This window comes from Phalaenopsis equestris, unplaced genomic scaffold (genome assembly GCF_001263595.1).
Source record: "Phalaenopsis equestris unplaced genomic scaffold, ASM126359v1 Scaffold000069, whole genome shotgun sequence".
Taxonomy (NCBI): Eukaryota; Viridiplantae; Streptophyta; class Magnoliopsida; order Asparagales; family Orchidaceae; genus Phalaenopsis; species Phalaenopsis equestris.
The window spans coordinates 532,858-549,622 of NW_018164511.1; the positions used below are offsets into that span (position 1 = coordinate 532,858).

Below are 16,765 nucleotides of genomic sequence, written 5' to 3' on the forward strand. Positions count from 1 at the left end.
GCATCATGCGTCAGTTCCAGAATTTTTGTCATTTCGATTTTAATCCAATAAATTCTCAAGTTTTCCATAAAATAAGGTAAATAAAGATATTTTTAAATGTTTTATTATATACACAGACTACATAAAGACATAAACATATATATATATATATATATAACAAGATGTTGGAGGTGGCGGCTGGCTGGGCTCTGCTAGGGTTCCCATGGATTGCCTAAGGTTGGTGGGATCTCCTTCCCTTCTTTACTTTCTAATCTCTCCCTACTGGTGTTTTGCCTTCTTTATTTAGAAGCTTCTTTCTGTTCCCTGTAGCTCTTTTCTTTCAAGTGGCAGTCGGGGTACTGTTCCATTAATGTGGAGAGTTGATGGCTGAACCTAGCAATGTGGATTTAGCCACTAATATTCAATGGGCAAAGGCCACTTTTGCTGATGTTATAGGCAAAGGCTTTGACCCTATTAAAAGCTTTTATGATTTGGTCTTCCCTCAAAGCTCCCATGAGGTGGCTGACCCCTTCATTAAACCCCTGAATAGGAAAAGTGGTAAAATGGCAATTATTTATGATGAGGAAGATATTCATAACCTGACTGAAAATTACAAATTTACTATAATAGGCAAATTTCAGCTAGGTCATCCCAAAATGGAAACCATAAGAAAGTTTTTTGATGGCATCAAACTTAAAGGAGCTTGGAGAGTGGGCCTTATTGATGGTAGACACATTTTCATCCATTTAACTAGAGAAGATGATTATGCTAGAGTATTTTCTGAGCAAATCTTATAGATTGAGGGCAACACTATGAAAATCTTAAAGTGGTCTACTGATTTTAATCCAGGCAAGGAACTCCCTATAGTTCCTATTTGGTTCAAGATCCCTGGGCTAAAGCTCCATTTTTTCAACCATAAAGTTTTGTTTAACATTGAACAAGCCTTGGGTAAACCTCTTAAATTGGATGTTCCAACTTTTAATTTATCAAGACCATCAGTGGATAGAATCTTGGTAGAAAGAGACCTTACTCTCTCAACTGTTGATGAAATATGGTTGGGAACTGAACATAATGGGTATTGACAGAGAATCATTGCTGAACAGAAGCCCTACTACTGCTTTTATTGTTGCATGTTTGGGCACAGTGACAATAAGTGTTTTAAACTAAATCCTCACCTAAGGATCCCTAATCATGGGGCCTCAATAGATGCTGCTATGTCTGAGAAGGAAAGGGCTATATCTGATAAGAGTCACGATGAAACCATTTCTGAGAGGAATGCCCATGGTCCTGATGAAACTATTTTGGCCACCAATGCTGTTGTGGCCATTGAGACTGAAATTGTAGACAATCATATAACCATGGCTTTTCCTAACCATTATTTATTTGTTGTGACTAAAAATTTACCCAAGGAGGTTGTTGGCCCTTGAATAATTTACCCAAGGAGGCTGTTGGCCCTTCAATATGTCACCTTGAACCATCTGTAATACAGATCACAATCTGTGAAGATGTTGTCCTTGCAACCTGTAATCCAGAGCCCAAGAACTTTCAGTTGGAAGCTCAAAAGGATTTTCTAGTGGACTCCACTTTAGTTGAGGTACTACAGACTGCATTGGATGATGATTACATTGGCTGATGATTGGCAAACTCAAAAAATAAGAAAAAAGAAAAAGGCCACCCAAGGAGGAACTTATTTACTCAGAGATAGAAATATTCATTTGGAAACCAAGGAGGTCATGACCAGCTCTAGAAGGAGGGGCAAATCCATCTCCTTTGGATGATGAACCTTTTATTTTGGAATGTTAGGGGATTGGCACATCCTAAATCCCTTAACAGACTCAGTGCTTTGAACAGGATGTATAAATTCTAGTTTGTTGCTATTTTGGAACCTATGGTGTCAAAATATCCTCAGAAAATCCTCAGAAAATTCTCTGGTTTTTCTTATTTTGCTAATCTAAACAATAAGATTTGGTTACTACATAGAAAGGAAGTAATGTGTCAAGTCTTGTGGGATCATCCACAATTCCTTCATATTCAATTTAGCTTTGGGGATAAAGAAGACCTGACTACCTTTGTCTATGTTGGAAGCTCTCCTAGAGCCAAAGTGGAGCTGTGGGAGGGTATTCAGAATATCAGCAATTCCTGTAATTCACTTTGGCTCATGGAGGGGGGGGGGATTTCAACTCCATTTCTGGCCCTTCTGAAAAATTAGGAGGCAATCCTCCTAATTCTAATTCTATGAATATCTTTAATGACAACATCAGCTTGGCTGACTTATTTGATCTTGGTTTCACTGGACCTAAGTTTACTTGGAGGAGAGGACCTTTATGGGAAAGATTGGATAGAATCCTAGTTAATTCTCTATGGTTGAATGAATTTTTACACACCTCTATCCAACATCTCAGTATGACAGCCTCTGACCATAGGCCTTTACTCATCACTATTTCTGCATCTCCTGTCAAGCACAAAGCCAGCTTTAGATATCTCAACATGTGGTCCTCTCATACTGATTTTCTTAATCAAGTATCCTTGGGGTGGAGAGATTGCCATCATTCTAACCCCCTGAAAAAACTTTGGTTGTTGCAAAAGAAGATTGACAAACATTTATCTAAATGGAACTGGAATGTGGTGGGAGATGTTAACTTGAGAGTTAAGGAGGCTAATAAGGAAGTGCTTGAAATGGAGGCTAGGCTTGAGAAAAATCCAGATACTGAATTAAATTTATTGCTAGCTAATGAAAAGTTGATGAATGCTATTTGTATGCAGGAGGAATTCTATGCTCAAAAGGCTGCAAAAATCAGATTCTATGAAGGGGACAGAAATACTAAGTACTTTCATGCTTGTATCAACTATAGGAGGAGATGCAATACCATTCACAAGATTAAAGATCCATTAGGGCATTGGATATATTCTGAAGACTTAATTGCAACAACTGCCATACAGTATTTTCAAACTTTATTCACTCAACCTCCATTCACCAGAATGTCAATCCAGCAAGATCTATTTGATCAGGGATATACAAGAAATCTAAAATTGGATTCTATCCCTGGGGAATTGGAAATTTGGTCAGCCCTAAACTCAATTGACAGCTCTGAAGTTGCAGGCCCAGATGGTTTCTCAGCTGATTTCTACAAAAAAGCTTGGAAGATCATCAAGGGGGATGTCATTGAGGCAGTACAAAGCTTCTTTAAAGGGATGAATTTGCCTAACTATTTTAACTGCTCTACCATTACATTAATCCCCAAAAATAATTTCAAGATCTCTTGGGATCAGTTCAGGCCAATTAATCTCACAAATATTTTGTCCAAAATTATTAGCAAAATCATTTCCAAAAGATTGCAGCCTCATTTACCTCATCTTATCAGTGAAAATCAATCAGCCTTTGTGCAAGGAAGAAGCATAGTGGTAAATGTCCTCTTGGCTCAAGAGCTAGTCCTGGACTTGGACAAACAGTGTAGAGGAGGGAATCTTATTTTCAAACTTGATATCCAAAAGGCATATAATACCATTAACTAGGACTTCATTGTAGAGGTGTTGTCTGCTAGGGGTTTCTCTCAATCCTTTATTTCCTTGATCCTAAGGTTGTTGACAAATAATCATCAATCTATTTTCATTAATGGGAAGTCTCATGGTTTCTTCACTGTTACTAGAGGCATCAAGCAAGGTGACCCCTTATCCCCTACTATCTTCATACTTGCATTTGATTAATTATCTAAACTCCAGAATCAACTTATGGCCAAAGCTCCTCACTCCTTATATAGCCACAGATCTAACATTGCAGTTAACCACTTAGCCTTTGTTGATGATGTTATTATATTTGCAAAAGCAACTAAACCCACAATCAAATTGTTATTTTAATGTCTGGAGAACTTTCAAGATTGCTCCAGGATGAAGTTTCATAAACAGAAATGTCAGGTTGTCTTCAGTAAAAGGGTGAAGCCTGAAATCAAACACTGGATTTCAGATTTCATTGGATTTTGTTCCAGTTCTCTACCTCTGAAATACTTGGGTACCTTATTGATTAAAGAGAGGACTAGGCAAGTCCAGTTTGATGATATTTTTCTTAAAGTCCAAGATAGACTCAACAGCTGGTCCAATATTTTTCTTTCCAATGGGGGAAGAATTACTCTCCTTAAAAGCATCTTGGGAGCTCTCCCATCTTATTTATCTCAGGTTTCTTTTATGAAGAAATCCATTCAAAGCTCACTTGAAAGAACTTTCAATAGATTTATGTGGGCAGGCCAGAGAAAGAAAGTGCATTGGATGAGATGGAAAAGAATTTTTGGCAGTGCTAGAGCTGGAGGTCTGGGGTTTAAAAGTTTCAAGCAGATTTCCCAAACTAATTTTTGCAAACTTTGGGTTATGTTTAGAGCACAGACTTCAATTTGACAAAATTTCTGAAAGGAAAATACTGCAAAGATTAGCATCCTTCTCTTGTGACCAACAGATTGGGGGATTCTAGAACTTGGAAGAACATGTTGAAGATGAGAACAAAGGTTGAACAACTTTTCATTTGGGATATTGGGGAAGGCAAACTCAATGTGTGGCTTGATAACTGGACTGGAGAAGGCTTAATCCCTCCTCCAACTGGCTCTCAATTCAACTCGACAACATAGGTGGCTGACCTTTGGTCTGCTAATAAATGGAACCAGCAAGCTGTTCAGAATATCCTTGATAACAGATTACTTAACATTATATTGAAAAAAACCCATTGACAGATCCAAGAAAGACAAACTTATTGTGAAGAAAAAGGTTTCTCAGACATTTTCAGCTTCTATTGCTAATTTCTACTTTCCTCAACAGGAGACCTCTTGGATTAAATGTGTGTGGAAAAAGTTTCTTTCTCCTTCCATGGCCTTTTTCTTTTGGAAGCTCTTCTATGGCTTCATTCCTACTGATGATATTTTAAAGTTAAAAGGTTTGAGAGGCCCTTCAAGATGCTGCCTGTGTAAATGTGAGGAGGAATCCCTCCCCCACTTATTCTTTAAATGCTATCAAGTTCATCAGGTTTGGAACATTTTGTTACCCAAACTAAAACTAAATACCATCCAGCTGTCTTGGGATGTGTTTTATTTAAGCTGGAAAGACTGGCAGGACCAACATCTCCCTCCCATCCCTTGTATCATGGCTTGGTTTGTTTGGATGGCAAGAAATAAGCTGATATTTGATGAGGTCCATTGGGATGCCAATGCCATTACCACTCACTGTTACAATTATTTACAAAAACTGCACTGTCATAGGAAACTTCCTGAAATCCTATGCACATCCTCCCTCATTGGTTCAAGGAAATTTCAAACTATCCTTGTTCACTGGAATTGTCCTCCTATGGGTTGGGTCAAAGTCAATACTGATGGTAGTTTCATTTCTCCCAATGCTGGCTTTGGAGGGGTGAATAAGCTTCATCAAAAGGTTTTGACATTAACGAACCACCAGCCGCAACATCTATAATTGATCTAAGTGATCCCACAAATCCATTATAAAAAGTTTGAATTATCAACCAATCTGGTAATGAATGATGAGGGCATTTCCTAAGAAGATCTTTAAGTCTCTATCGGCGTTATTTTGGGTTGGTTTGTGGGGTTGCCCGTAAGAAGCTGTCGGTCACCAAAATCGAAATCTCATCGCCCGCTTCGGAAGGACGTTGAAGTATGAAATCAAACTGACCTCATATTTTTCATGGTTTAAAATGAAAGAGCAATGTACCTCAAATCCTGTATCTAACCCAAAGAATAAACACAAGACTTGACGATGAGGCTTGATCAAATAAATTAAGGAAAGTATGACGTCCGTTTGGTCTGCGAAACCTTTGTATTTTCTGACAAGTTCCCCTATGTCCTTACTGTTTAGTTATGTTTCATTTTTTTCTTCTTTTCAGCCCTATTGTTTGGGGACAATTTTTTTTTGGATAGGTTACATTAGTATTTTGTTTTCTCTTGGGAGGCCTTGCCCCCTTTTGGGTGATCCTTGGTTTTTGTCTGTGAACCAAGCTCCATATAGCTTTGTAACCTTATTTCAGTTTAACACGTAGGGCGTATATATATATATAATTTTATAGGAATTAAAACATGCTTTGTAGGAAAAGAAGAGAACACAAGCTTGAGGTGTGTCTACCAAACCCTATGTCATACCCTAATAAGTCAAATTTAATCACTTATGGGGATGATCCCATCAAACAAATAATAATATGTCCAAGTTTCCTCCAAGATTCCCAAAGGATCATAAAAAGTTCTGGGTAATAACCTAAACATTTCACAGTCCCTCGAATTATCTCAAGTTCATTTTGGTCTTATTATGTTTGTTATGTGTTTGACCCAATTAATGACCTTATGCTCAATTATAATTAATGACCTTATGCTCAATGAACCTTGATGTTTTGATTATCCCTTTAAGTGGGGTAATTATCATTTGATGTTTCACTTATGAATTATGCGGGTAAAGGCCCTTGGGGGCGATTTGGCTTAAGTAAGTGACTTAGCCGGTTTGATTTTTAAAGATGGGCTTGCAGTGTTTTAAAAAGTTTCAAATTAATTATAGGTCATTTTCTAAACCTCATTACATAAGATTTTGATTAAGCCTGATTCACTACTAAGCCCTTAAACTTAATGCGTAGATTTGTGATTTTTAGGCAAATTTAAATATTTATATTTTTAACCCTTATCAAAAATCATAAGTAATTTTAAAATCATTAATTGGGGTTTTAAATCAGTGGGTTTTGATCTTCCAAATTCAAACCCTCAAGCACAATATCTTCTTATTTAATTGCTCTTCCAAATTTAAACAATCCTAGAAATTACAAATTTATCCTTAATGAGACCAAAGTGAGATTGGTTGCTACCGTTTATCTCTTTTATATTTCAATCATCAAGACATGTCAATTAATATTATTTATTATCAATTTAACCTTTGGTTAGACCTAAATATTAATTAAGACTTAAATTCCAAAATTACCATTTTGCCTATAGGGCCTTAACACCCCATAATTCATTAAATTAAACCCAAATGACTTTAAAATTTTTATGTTACCCCATTAATGGGTTAATTAAAATATTAGAGGAGGAAATGTAATTTTTATGAATTTATTTAATTTTATATTTATTTAAATGCAAAAAATAGGGATTTTTAATGAAAATTCAATAACTCAGTAAAAACAAAATCTATGTCCTTACAAAAATTACTGAAGGTTCACCTAGGTTAGAGGACCACTTGGACCAAATTTCATGATTTTTAGAGATTTAATTTAATTATTAGATTATTTTTTTATTTTTAGTATTAATTAAATATAAAATATTTTTTAAGTGAAAAATTAAATTTTATATTATTCTTAAATTTCTTTGAGTCCAGGGAACCTAGAGACAAATTTCATATTTTTGTGGTTTATATTTTATTTATTAGAATTATTTTAGTGGAAAATTAATGAAAATTCTTTTTAAGCCTTAAAAAAATTAATATCTTGACTTATAAAATTAGGAGAATTATTTTAATTGGTCTCAAATGGTCAGGAAGCCAAAAGTGACATTTTAGTGTGTTTTCACAATTTTGTAATTTTTATGATTTATAATTAATTTTTATTTATTTAAATAATTAAAAAATTTTAAAAAAAATGAAGTATTACTTTTAATTCCACTTTTATTTTACTTAGGTTCCTCTAGTTATAAGGAGCTCCTAAAACAAATTTGGTGATTTTTAAAGTTGTATTTTAATTATTATAATTATTTTTATGCCAAAAATGCAATTTCACTTAATTAATCCATTTTAATGGTCAAATTAATTCCAATTGACTTGAAATTTTTGTGGGAAGCTCCTCTAATATTAAATTACAGAGAAGAATAATTTTTGTGCCATTTAGTTTTATATTTTGTCCAAATTAATTATATTTCATTTTTAGGGGTTGATGACAATTAGGGTTATTTTTAAGAGGTTAAACCAAGTTTGTATTTTTCCTAGGGTCCTCTGATCATAATGAACCTACCAAAACAAGTTTTGTATTTTTATAATTAATATTATAATTTTTATAATTATTTTACCAAAACAGACACGACATGCTCTATGCCTAGGACCTCCCTTGACCTTAGAAAATTTAAGGAAGATCCCTCATGACAGAGAAACCAAAAACCCTAATCTAAGTCATGGTGAAATGTCCATGCAAATGGAGAATCTAAAGAAGGAATACACTATTTAATTAATTAAAAATAGTACATGCATCAAACAGATATGAAACCATTTCCACAATATTCTTCTCTATTCACTGGGCATGAGGGTATTTTTATTTTATTTTTATCATTTTTCATACACCAAGATATAAATTCTAAAAGTTCTAATCAATTAAATAAATAAGAAAATCCTAATTTTTCTATTTAAACCATGCGACGCCACCTCAACCTAGGGCAGCTCCTAACTACCATGCGGCGTTCTGATATTTGACATCGTCAGACACCTCAGCGCCCTGTCAGCTCGCGGTTCTTGTGCCATGCACTCGTTGGATGCGACCTCAGTAGTCTAAATGATACACGCACGATCGGACAACATCCAGTCATCATCTTCAACTGGTTCAACCTGAGCACTGTCCACCTTCTAACCTTATTATCTCACTCAATACTCAACCAAATCCCTTCGAGTTTGTTCCTATAGATGTGTCTAGACTAGGAGAACACATCCATACGGTTAATCAAGTCTTAAATTAAGTATATGAGCATTGATAATTAAAATAGGCTTGATTTGAGGAGAAATTTCAATACCTATGTACAAGAGATGTGGCTTCGGTTGGGTGCTTCCAAAAGATTGAGTTGAGTCTAAAGAGCTCCTAGATGAAGCCATGAGTTGTGGTGAATTACCTAGGTATGAATTCAACCAAGGCCGATTTTGGGTGTTCATCAAAGCCTATGCTAGGGTGGTATGGTGATGGGGCTTTTATGGGGGATCTTCTTCTTTCTCTTAGGGGATGGTGTGGGTACAAGTAATTTAATTTTGGTGCACTGTGGAGTAGTGGGGAACTATGTCCTAGTTTGATCTTATTTTTTAGCTTGAAAATTGAGCTCAGGCAGTAGTTTTGAGTGGCTGGAAATAGAGGGCTTGCACTCAAGGAAGCTAGGAGAAGCTCTGGGAACATATTTCCAGGGTCTCCCTAAGGAATTTCAACAACTCCTCCCCTTAGCCCTCCCCTTAGCCGTGGAGGGTGATGATTTTAAATAGAGGGGCTTGGAGGCTGCAATTGGGCTAACCAGTGGGTGGCTCTGGTTTCTTAGGTGGAGGGAACAAAGGGGCCAAAATCTAATTGGAGTGAGCCAGTTTGGTTGGGTGTAATTTTAAGTTTAACTCCTTGTTCCTCCTTGGTCATGGCGTTTTCTGGCAGCAATGGTGGCTGGCCGACCAGGGTTAGGTCACCTTTTGGTCAAGGGGATCAGGGCTTGGTTTTGGCAAAGTCAATTGGGGTTCATCATGTTTAAAGGCCTTGGATTAAAGAGGAATGGGGACGAAACTAATTTTGGGCCAATTTAAATCAAAGCATGGATTTGGGTTGGGCTCACCCACCAAGGCTGGTTTGGGTTGAATAGGAGATCATTTGGCTCAGCTTCATTAGTGAGGAGAGGTCCCTATCAAAGGGATTTCGCTAAGCATGCATTAGAGTGTGTCATTAAAAGGGTTAAAATCTTCTTAAGGGAGCTTGAAAGTGGCTTCTCCTTTTGTCATTAATAGCTTGGTGAGGTGGCAAAGGTTCATATGGCTCACCTATGGCTTGAGGATGGCTTCATGGCTTGTCCATGACCTAGCCAATTTAGATTTATGGGCTATTTTTGTGGAGTTTATAATGAGGATTGATTTGGAATGACTTGATCATGGATTTAAAACTTAGGGAGTGATTTTGATTGAATGGATGATGAGGGGAAATTTATCATGTGGGCTTTTAGGTAAACTTTGAACTTTTGGAATTAAATGTGGTGGGCTTGGGCTTTTAAAATTGAGGGTGAATTTAGGCTAAAATTTGGGTCAATTAAATGTTTAATTTTTTTGTAGGGAGATGTTATGAAGATTTTTGAAAGGATTTTAAGTGATTTTGAATTGAATTGGAAGACAAATTTGGTGGGATTTGGACATAAGGTTAGGCTAGAGCTCGTTTATGTCCCAATTAATGGTTCAATTTGGTGTGTGGTATTGTCATGAAGTGTTTTGAAAAGAAATTAGGTGGAGATTTTGGGGTTATGGCTTTCAATTTGTTGACATTTGGGGATATGACCAATTTCGGGTAAAATTAGCCTTTTTCATTTAGGTGAAATTGAGCTTGCAATTAGGTTAAATTAGGTTTTTATTTGGTTTAAATTGATATTGCGGATGTTAAATTTTGATTTAGAATTGAAATTGGGCAAGATTGGGGCAACTTGTTTGACTTTGGGGCTAATTTGAGGAAATTGAGCCTTTTAAAACAAATTAGGGTTTTTGGTCATAATGGGTCCATTTGGTCAAATTGTGTCAGTGTGATGGTTCAACAATGAAATTGATAATATTTGGGATGAATTTAGAATTTTTGGTAATTTTTGGAATTTTTGAAAATTTTGGGTCATGAGGGGCATTTTGGTAATTTTTGGCAATTTCGGGGTACTTTGACAATTTGGTGATTTTGATCAATTTGGGAAGTGGGAAATGGTTTGAAATGAATTTTGGACAAATTTGAGTGGTTTGGATAATTTTGGAAAAAATTAGGGTTATAGGTGTATTTTGAAAATTTGATGGGAGTTTGGGCTGGTATGAGCAAGTAAGCCATGAAGCCATTTCAAATTAATAGGAGTCATATGAGGATTCATTTTGGATGTTCAATATGTTGGTCCTAACACTCTTATTCAAGGGCTATAAGTTTGGGTCCACCCATATGAGCTTTCCAAAAGGAGTCAAGAGACTAAATTAAGTGCGAGTAGTTTTAAGGTTCTGGGTGTGAAAAAGTGTAGTGTGTGCAAGCTAGCCTAACCATTAGTTCTAAGGCTTGACCATCCTATGGGGACTCTCCTTGAGTTTTCTCATATTGACCCCACCTACTAAGTGCTAGAGGTTAGGACCAATATGTTGAACTTCAAGTTGAGCAAAGAAGAGTTTAGAATTTTAATGGTGAGAGTACTTTTTCTAGTTCTCTAGGAATAGTTAGTAGGAAAGTCCTATAGCTAGACCCTTGGATACTATGGTGGAAAATAGACCTCAACCAAAAGTGAGGTCAACAAATGGATCCACAATAGGTGTGGTGTGCTGGACAAGCACACCACGCGAATTGGCATTGGCCGAAGAGATCAACAAAACCAACACAGACGGCTAAGCCAACATGCTTAGAACAAAAAGTAGAATTGGGTGACCATTATTTTCGTTGAGGAATTAGCAAGTGAATATCTGAGCGAAATTGAGGATTTGAAATTCTCGCGGGGATTAGAAGGAAAGGAATTCTGCAAACTACTGTGACGTTCACGATGAAGGTTCAACTTCAATTTAATTGTTTGAAAACTTTGATTGTGATTGCAATAGTTTCGGAGGATAGGAATCAGAATTTAGGTGCTGACCCTGAAATGAGAATCGGAATTCAGGTACTTACCTTGAAAGGAGGGAACTAGAATTTATGTACTGACCCGAAATGGGAATTGAAAATTAGGTATCAACCCCAAAAAGAGTAGCAGATGCCTTACTCCATTTAAGGTGATCTTAGACCAATCTCAAAAGATCAGAATAGGATGCCTTACTCCATTTAAGGTGGTCTCATACCTATCTTCAAAGATATGGGTAGAGAATCAAATGCTTTATTCTACTTAAGGTGTACCAATCTCAAAAGATGGGAATAGAATGCCTTACTCCATTTAAGGTGGTCTCATACCTATCTCCAAAGATTTGGGTAGAGAATCAGATGCCTTACTACACTTAAAGTGGTCTCAAACTAATCTCGAAAGATGAGAATAGGATGCCTTACTCCATTTAAGGTACTCCATTTAAGGTGGTCAGGTGGTCTCATACCTATCTCTAAATATTTGAGTAGAGAATCAAATGCCTCACTCCACTTAAGGTAGTCTTAGACCAATCTTGAAAGATGAGAATAGAATGCCTTACTCCATTTAAGGTGGTCTCATACCTATCTCCAAAGATTTGGGTAAAGAATAAGATGCCTTACTCCACTTAATGTGGTCTCATACCGATCTCTAAAGATGAGAATAGGATGACTTACTCCATTTAAGGTGGTCTCATACATATCTCCAAATATTTGGGTAGAGAATTGGATGCCTTATTCCACTTAAGGTGTTCTTAGACCAATCTTGAAGAACAGAATGCCTTACTCCATTTAAGGTGATCTCATACCTATCTCCAAAGATTTGGGTAGAGAATCAGATGTCTTACTCCACTTAAGGTGGTCTCATACCGATCTCGAAAGATGGGAATATGATGCCTTGCTCCGTTTAAGAAGGTCTCATACCTATCTCCAAATATTTAAGTAGAGAATCAGATGTCTTACTCCAATTAAGGTGGTCTCATACCAATCTTGAAAGAAGAGAATAGGATGCCTTACTCCATTTAATGTGGTCTCATACCTATCTCTAAAGATTTGGGTGGATGCCTTACTCCACTTAAGTTGGTATCATGCCGATCTTGAAAGATTAGAATAGGATGCCTTACTCCATTTAAGGTGGTCTCATACCTATCTCCAAAATTTGGGTAGAGATATGGATGCCTTATTCCACTTAAGGTGTTCTTAAACCGATCTTGAAAAGATGAGAACAGAATGTCTTACTCCATTTAAGGTGATCTCAGACCTGTCTCCAAAGATTTGGGTAGAGAATCAAATGCCTTACTCCACTTAAGGTGGTCTCATACCGATCTTGAAAGATGGGAATATGATGCCTTGCTCCGTTTAAGAAGATCTCATACCTATCTCCAAATATTTAAGTAGAGAATCAGATGTCTTACTCCAATTAAGGTGGTCTCATACCAATCTTGAAAGAAGAGAATAGGATGCCTTACTCCATTTAATGTGGTCTCATACCTATCTCTAAAGATTTGGGTGGATGCCTTACTCCACTTAAGTTGGTATCATGCCGATCTTGAAAGATTAGAATAGGATGCCTTACTCCATTTAAGGTGGTCTCATACCTATCTCCAAAATTTGGGTAGAGATATGGATGCCTTATTCCACTTAAGGTGTTCTTAGACCAATCTTGAAAAGATGTAGAGAATCAAATGCCTTACTCCACTTAAGGTGGTCTCATACCGATCTCGAAAGATGGGAATATGATGCCTTGCTCCGTTTAAGAAGATCTCATACCTATCTCCAAATATTTAAGTAGAGAATCAGATGTCTTACTCCAATTAAGGTGGTCTCATACCAATCTTGAAAGAAGAGAATAGGATGCCTTACTCCATTTAATGTGGTCTCATACCTATCTCTAAAGATTTGGGTAGAGAACTGAATGCCTTACTCCACTTAAGTTGGTATCATGCCGATCTTGAAAGATTAGAATAGGATGCCTTACTCCATTTAATGTGGTCTCATACCTATCTCTAAAGATTTGGGTGGATGCCTTACTCCACTTAAGTTGGTATCATGCCGATCTTGAAAGATTAGAATAGGATGCCTTACTCCATTTAAGGTGGTCTCATACCATTCTCCAAAGATTTGGAAGATTTGGGTAGAGAATCAGATGCCTTACTCCACTTAAAGTGGTCTCATACTGATCTCGAAAGATGAGAATAGTATGCCTTACTCCATTTAAGGTGGTCTCATACCTATCTCTAAATATTTGAGTAGAGAATCAGATGCCTTACTCCACTTAAGGTGGTCTTAGACCAATCTTGAAAGATGAGAATAAAATTCCTTACTCCATTTAAGGTGGTCTCATACCTATCTCCAAAGATTTGGGTAAAGAATAAGATTCCTTACTCCACTGAATGTGGTCTCATACCGATCTCTAAAGATGAGAATAGGATGACTTACTCCATTTAAGGTGGTCTCATACATATCTCCAAATATTTGGGTAGAGAATTGGATGCCTTATTCCACTTAAGGTGTTCTTAAACCGATCTTGAAAAGATGAGAACAGAATGTCTTACTCCATTTAAGGTGATCTCAGACCTGTCTCCAAAGATTTGGGTAGAGAATCAAATGCCTTACTCCACTTAAGGTGGTCTCATACCGATCTCGAAAGATGGGAATATGATGCCTTGCTCCGTTTAAGAAGATCTCATACCTATCTCCAAATATTTAAGTAGAGAATCAGATGTCTTACTCCAATTAAGGTGGTCTCATACCAATCTTGAAAGAAGAGAATAGGATGCCTTACTCCATTTAATGTGGTCTCATACCTATCTCTAAAGATTTGGGTAGAGAACTGAATGCCTTACTCCACTTAAGTTGGTATCATGCCGATCTTGAAAGATTAGAATAGGATGCCTTACTCCATTTAAGGTGGTCTCATACCATTCTCCAAAGATTTGGGTAGAGAATCGGATGCCTTACTCTACTTAAGGTGGTCTCATACTGATCGCAAAAGATGACAATAGAATGCCTTACTCCATTTAAGGTGGTCTCATACTTATCTCAATGATTGAGAATAGGATGTCTTACTCCATTTAAGTCTGTCTTAAACCTATCTCAAAGATTTATGTCACAGTAGGAAGGAAGGCTCAATGCTTCATATCCGACCTAAGGGGTGACGGAAAGACCAGATTTTGATGGAAAGCTCGAAGACTCACATCAAACTCAAGAGCTGATCAGAGATTTATCACTATTTTAGGAAGGAAGACACTGGGGCTCACATCCAACACAAGAGGTAGTGGGAAAATATATCGTTCACGCTAGGAAGGAAAGCTCTGGGACTCACATCTAACCCAAGTGGTGATAAGGAAAATATCTACTACGTTGGGGAGGAAAGCGCTAGGACTCACATCCAACCCAAGGGGTAGCGAGAGAATATATCTGTCATGCTAGGAAGGAAATCTCTGGGACTCACATCCAACCCAAGTGGTGATGAGGAAATATTTGCTACATTGGGGGGGAAGCGTTGGGACTCACATCTAACCCAAGGGGTAGTGGAAACATTAGAATCTTGGTACTGACTCTGAGAACAACATGAAAATAGTGTAGAGAATTTGTGGTGTTGAGCTCATAGATATGTGACATGTGAAGGTTGACATTGGTTAGGAAAATTTGTAAGATTTTGTGTAGAGTGTGAAACTCTGTGGGGCTGTGAGGAAATTGGTGTGGACAAGGACAATCATGTTGTGCAAGCAAAGAGTAAGAAACCTCAAACTCGAGAAAAACATACTCAACAAAACTTATCATTTTCTTTTCTTGTTGTCCTTATCACATTTAATTATCAAATTACATTTTCAAAATTTAATTTTCATTGACTGATTTTCAAAAACAAGTTTAAATTTTAACATTAGACTTTTTGTTATATTGTTCTTCATTCATTATAATTCAAAACCAATGTATTGTTCCACGACTCTTTATCAATCGCACAAAAGGGCAATCTGATAAACATGTTGAACTATAAAAGAAATTTCATTAATATGCTTCAAACAGGTGTTATAGACTGAATATAGGCTGAAACATCAAAAGAAATAGCAAGTTGAATACATCTAAAACATCATATGCTGAATACATATCATATATCAAACACATTTGATGCATTTCATATCATATCTGCTACATCATTACACGGTACAAAAGTGTCCAGTGACTTTTTCTCTGTCCTCTGTGGTGTGAGCTCCTGATCAAGTTGACCTATTAAGCCACGCTCCATGACAAGAATTCTTTTTACTTGTACTTAGAGGTGCAGCCATCTCATAGCTCGTATGGGCGTAGCTCCTCCAACTCTGGGTCCTATTGGAACCCATATAGTACTTTACTGTCATTCATTCTTCTGAATGTCACAGACACTCTGCGCTGTTGTACCCCCGGAAAGCAATGCTTGGTTGTCTGCTCCATTTACCTTAAGAATTAGTATTAAACCCATCGGTAGTGGAATCTCAACAGCTCCTCTGAACTCCCTAAGGAAAACAACATCGATCTCTTTCCCAAACAATATATTGCTCTTGCTCATGAAAGACACTGTGCAAAAGGGCCTTACAAAATCATGGTGGTCTATATCTGAGTGAATACAACTCCTTCATCATAAATATTGATTATACAACTATTTGGAATGCAGTCCACTGGTAGTATACTCCATCTGACCATCCTTTTGATCATTCTTTTTATCTCAGAAGTTAGAGGATCCACCTCGTCATATATGAGGATACTTGGGGGTTTCCCCTTCCTGTTTTCGACAAAGTTATAGCAGTAACCACACTTGATAGTAATCATGCCTTTCCCGTGCATCCATTTCCACGACTCTGAGTAAATTTTCTTAATTAACAAACCATCTCAACCTCTGTCTCTTAGGTCAAATACACAGTCAAGAATTCTTCTTTCATCATTTTTAGAGAAGTCCCCCTGTATACAGCTCCAGGACTTCCAGAATGTTGACAAACTTTACTTGGATTTCCTCATAGAATTCCAATTCTCGCTTCTTAACTCTGTTCATTCTTTCCAGATCTGCCGTAGGAATAATTTAAGATCTTTGAGGTAGCTCCCTCATCTCAACATATGTAGGATACCATGTCTTACTTAGATTTGTTGATAATGGAATATACAACTCAGTGTTGGGTAAGTTGTCTCCTGACATCCTGTGTCAGTAGCTGTGAACTCCTCAAAAAAACTTTAGTGATCTAAATGGAGAACTTTGCATGTTGTACATTCCATGAATGCTCCTCATATTGATTCTTGTACGAGAAC

General features: G+C 36.9%; 1 protein-coding gene across 1 annotated transcript; it reads left to right on the forward strand.

The window, feature by feature from the left end:
- The first annotated feature begins 2,382 nt into the window (after nucleotides 1–2,382).
- On the forward strand, nucleotides 2,383–16,089 carry LOC110019685. Its single transcript, XM_020717460.1, has 2 exons — nucleotides 2,383–3,150; nucleotides 15,868–16,089. Exons 1-2 carry the CDS (start codon nucleotides 2,383–2,385, stop codon nucleotides 16,087–16,089), a joined length of 990 nt encoding a protein of 329 aa, XP_020573119.1.
- Nucleotides 16,090–16,765: the final 676 nt, after the last annotated feature.

What these genes read in the sequence shown, in the direction of transcription:
- LOC110019685 (XM_020717460.1), top strand. Translation starts at nt 2,383, where the DNA reads ATGACAGCCTCTGACCATAGGCCTTTACTCATCACTATTTCTGCATCT. An exon ending in AGGGGGATGTCATTGAGGCA is followed by an intron (nt 3,151 to 15,867) that starts GTACAAAGCTTC and finishes TGAATGTCACAG; the next exon opens with ACACTCTGCGCTGTTGTACC.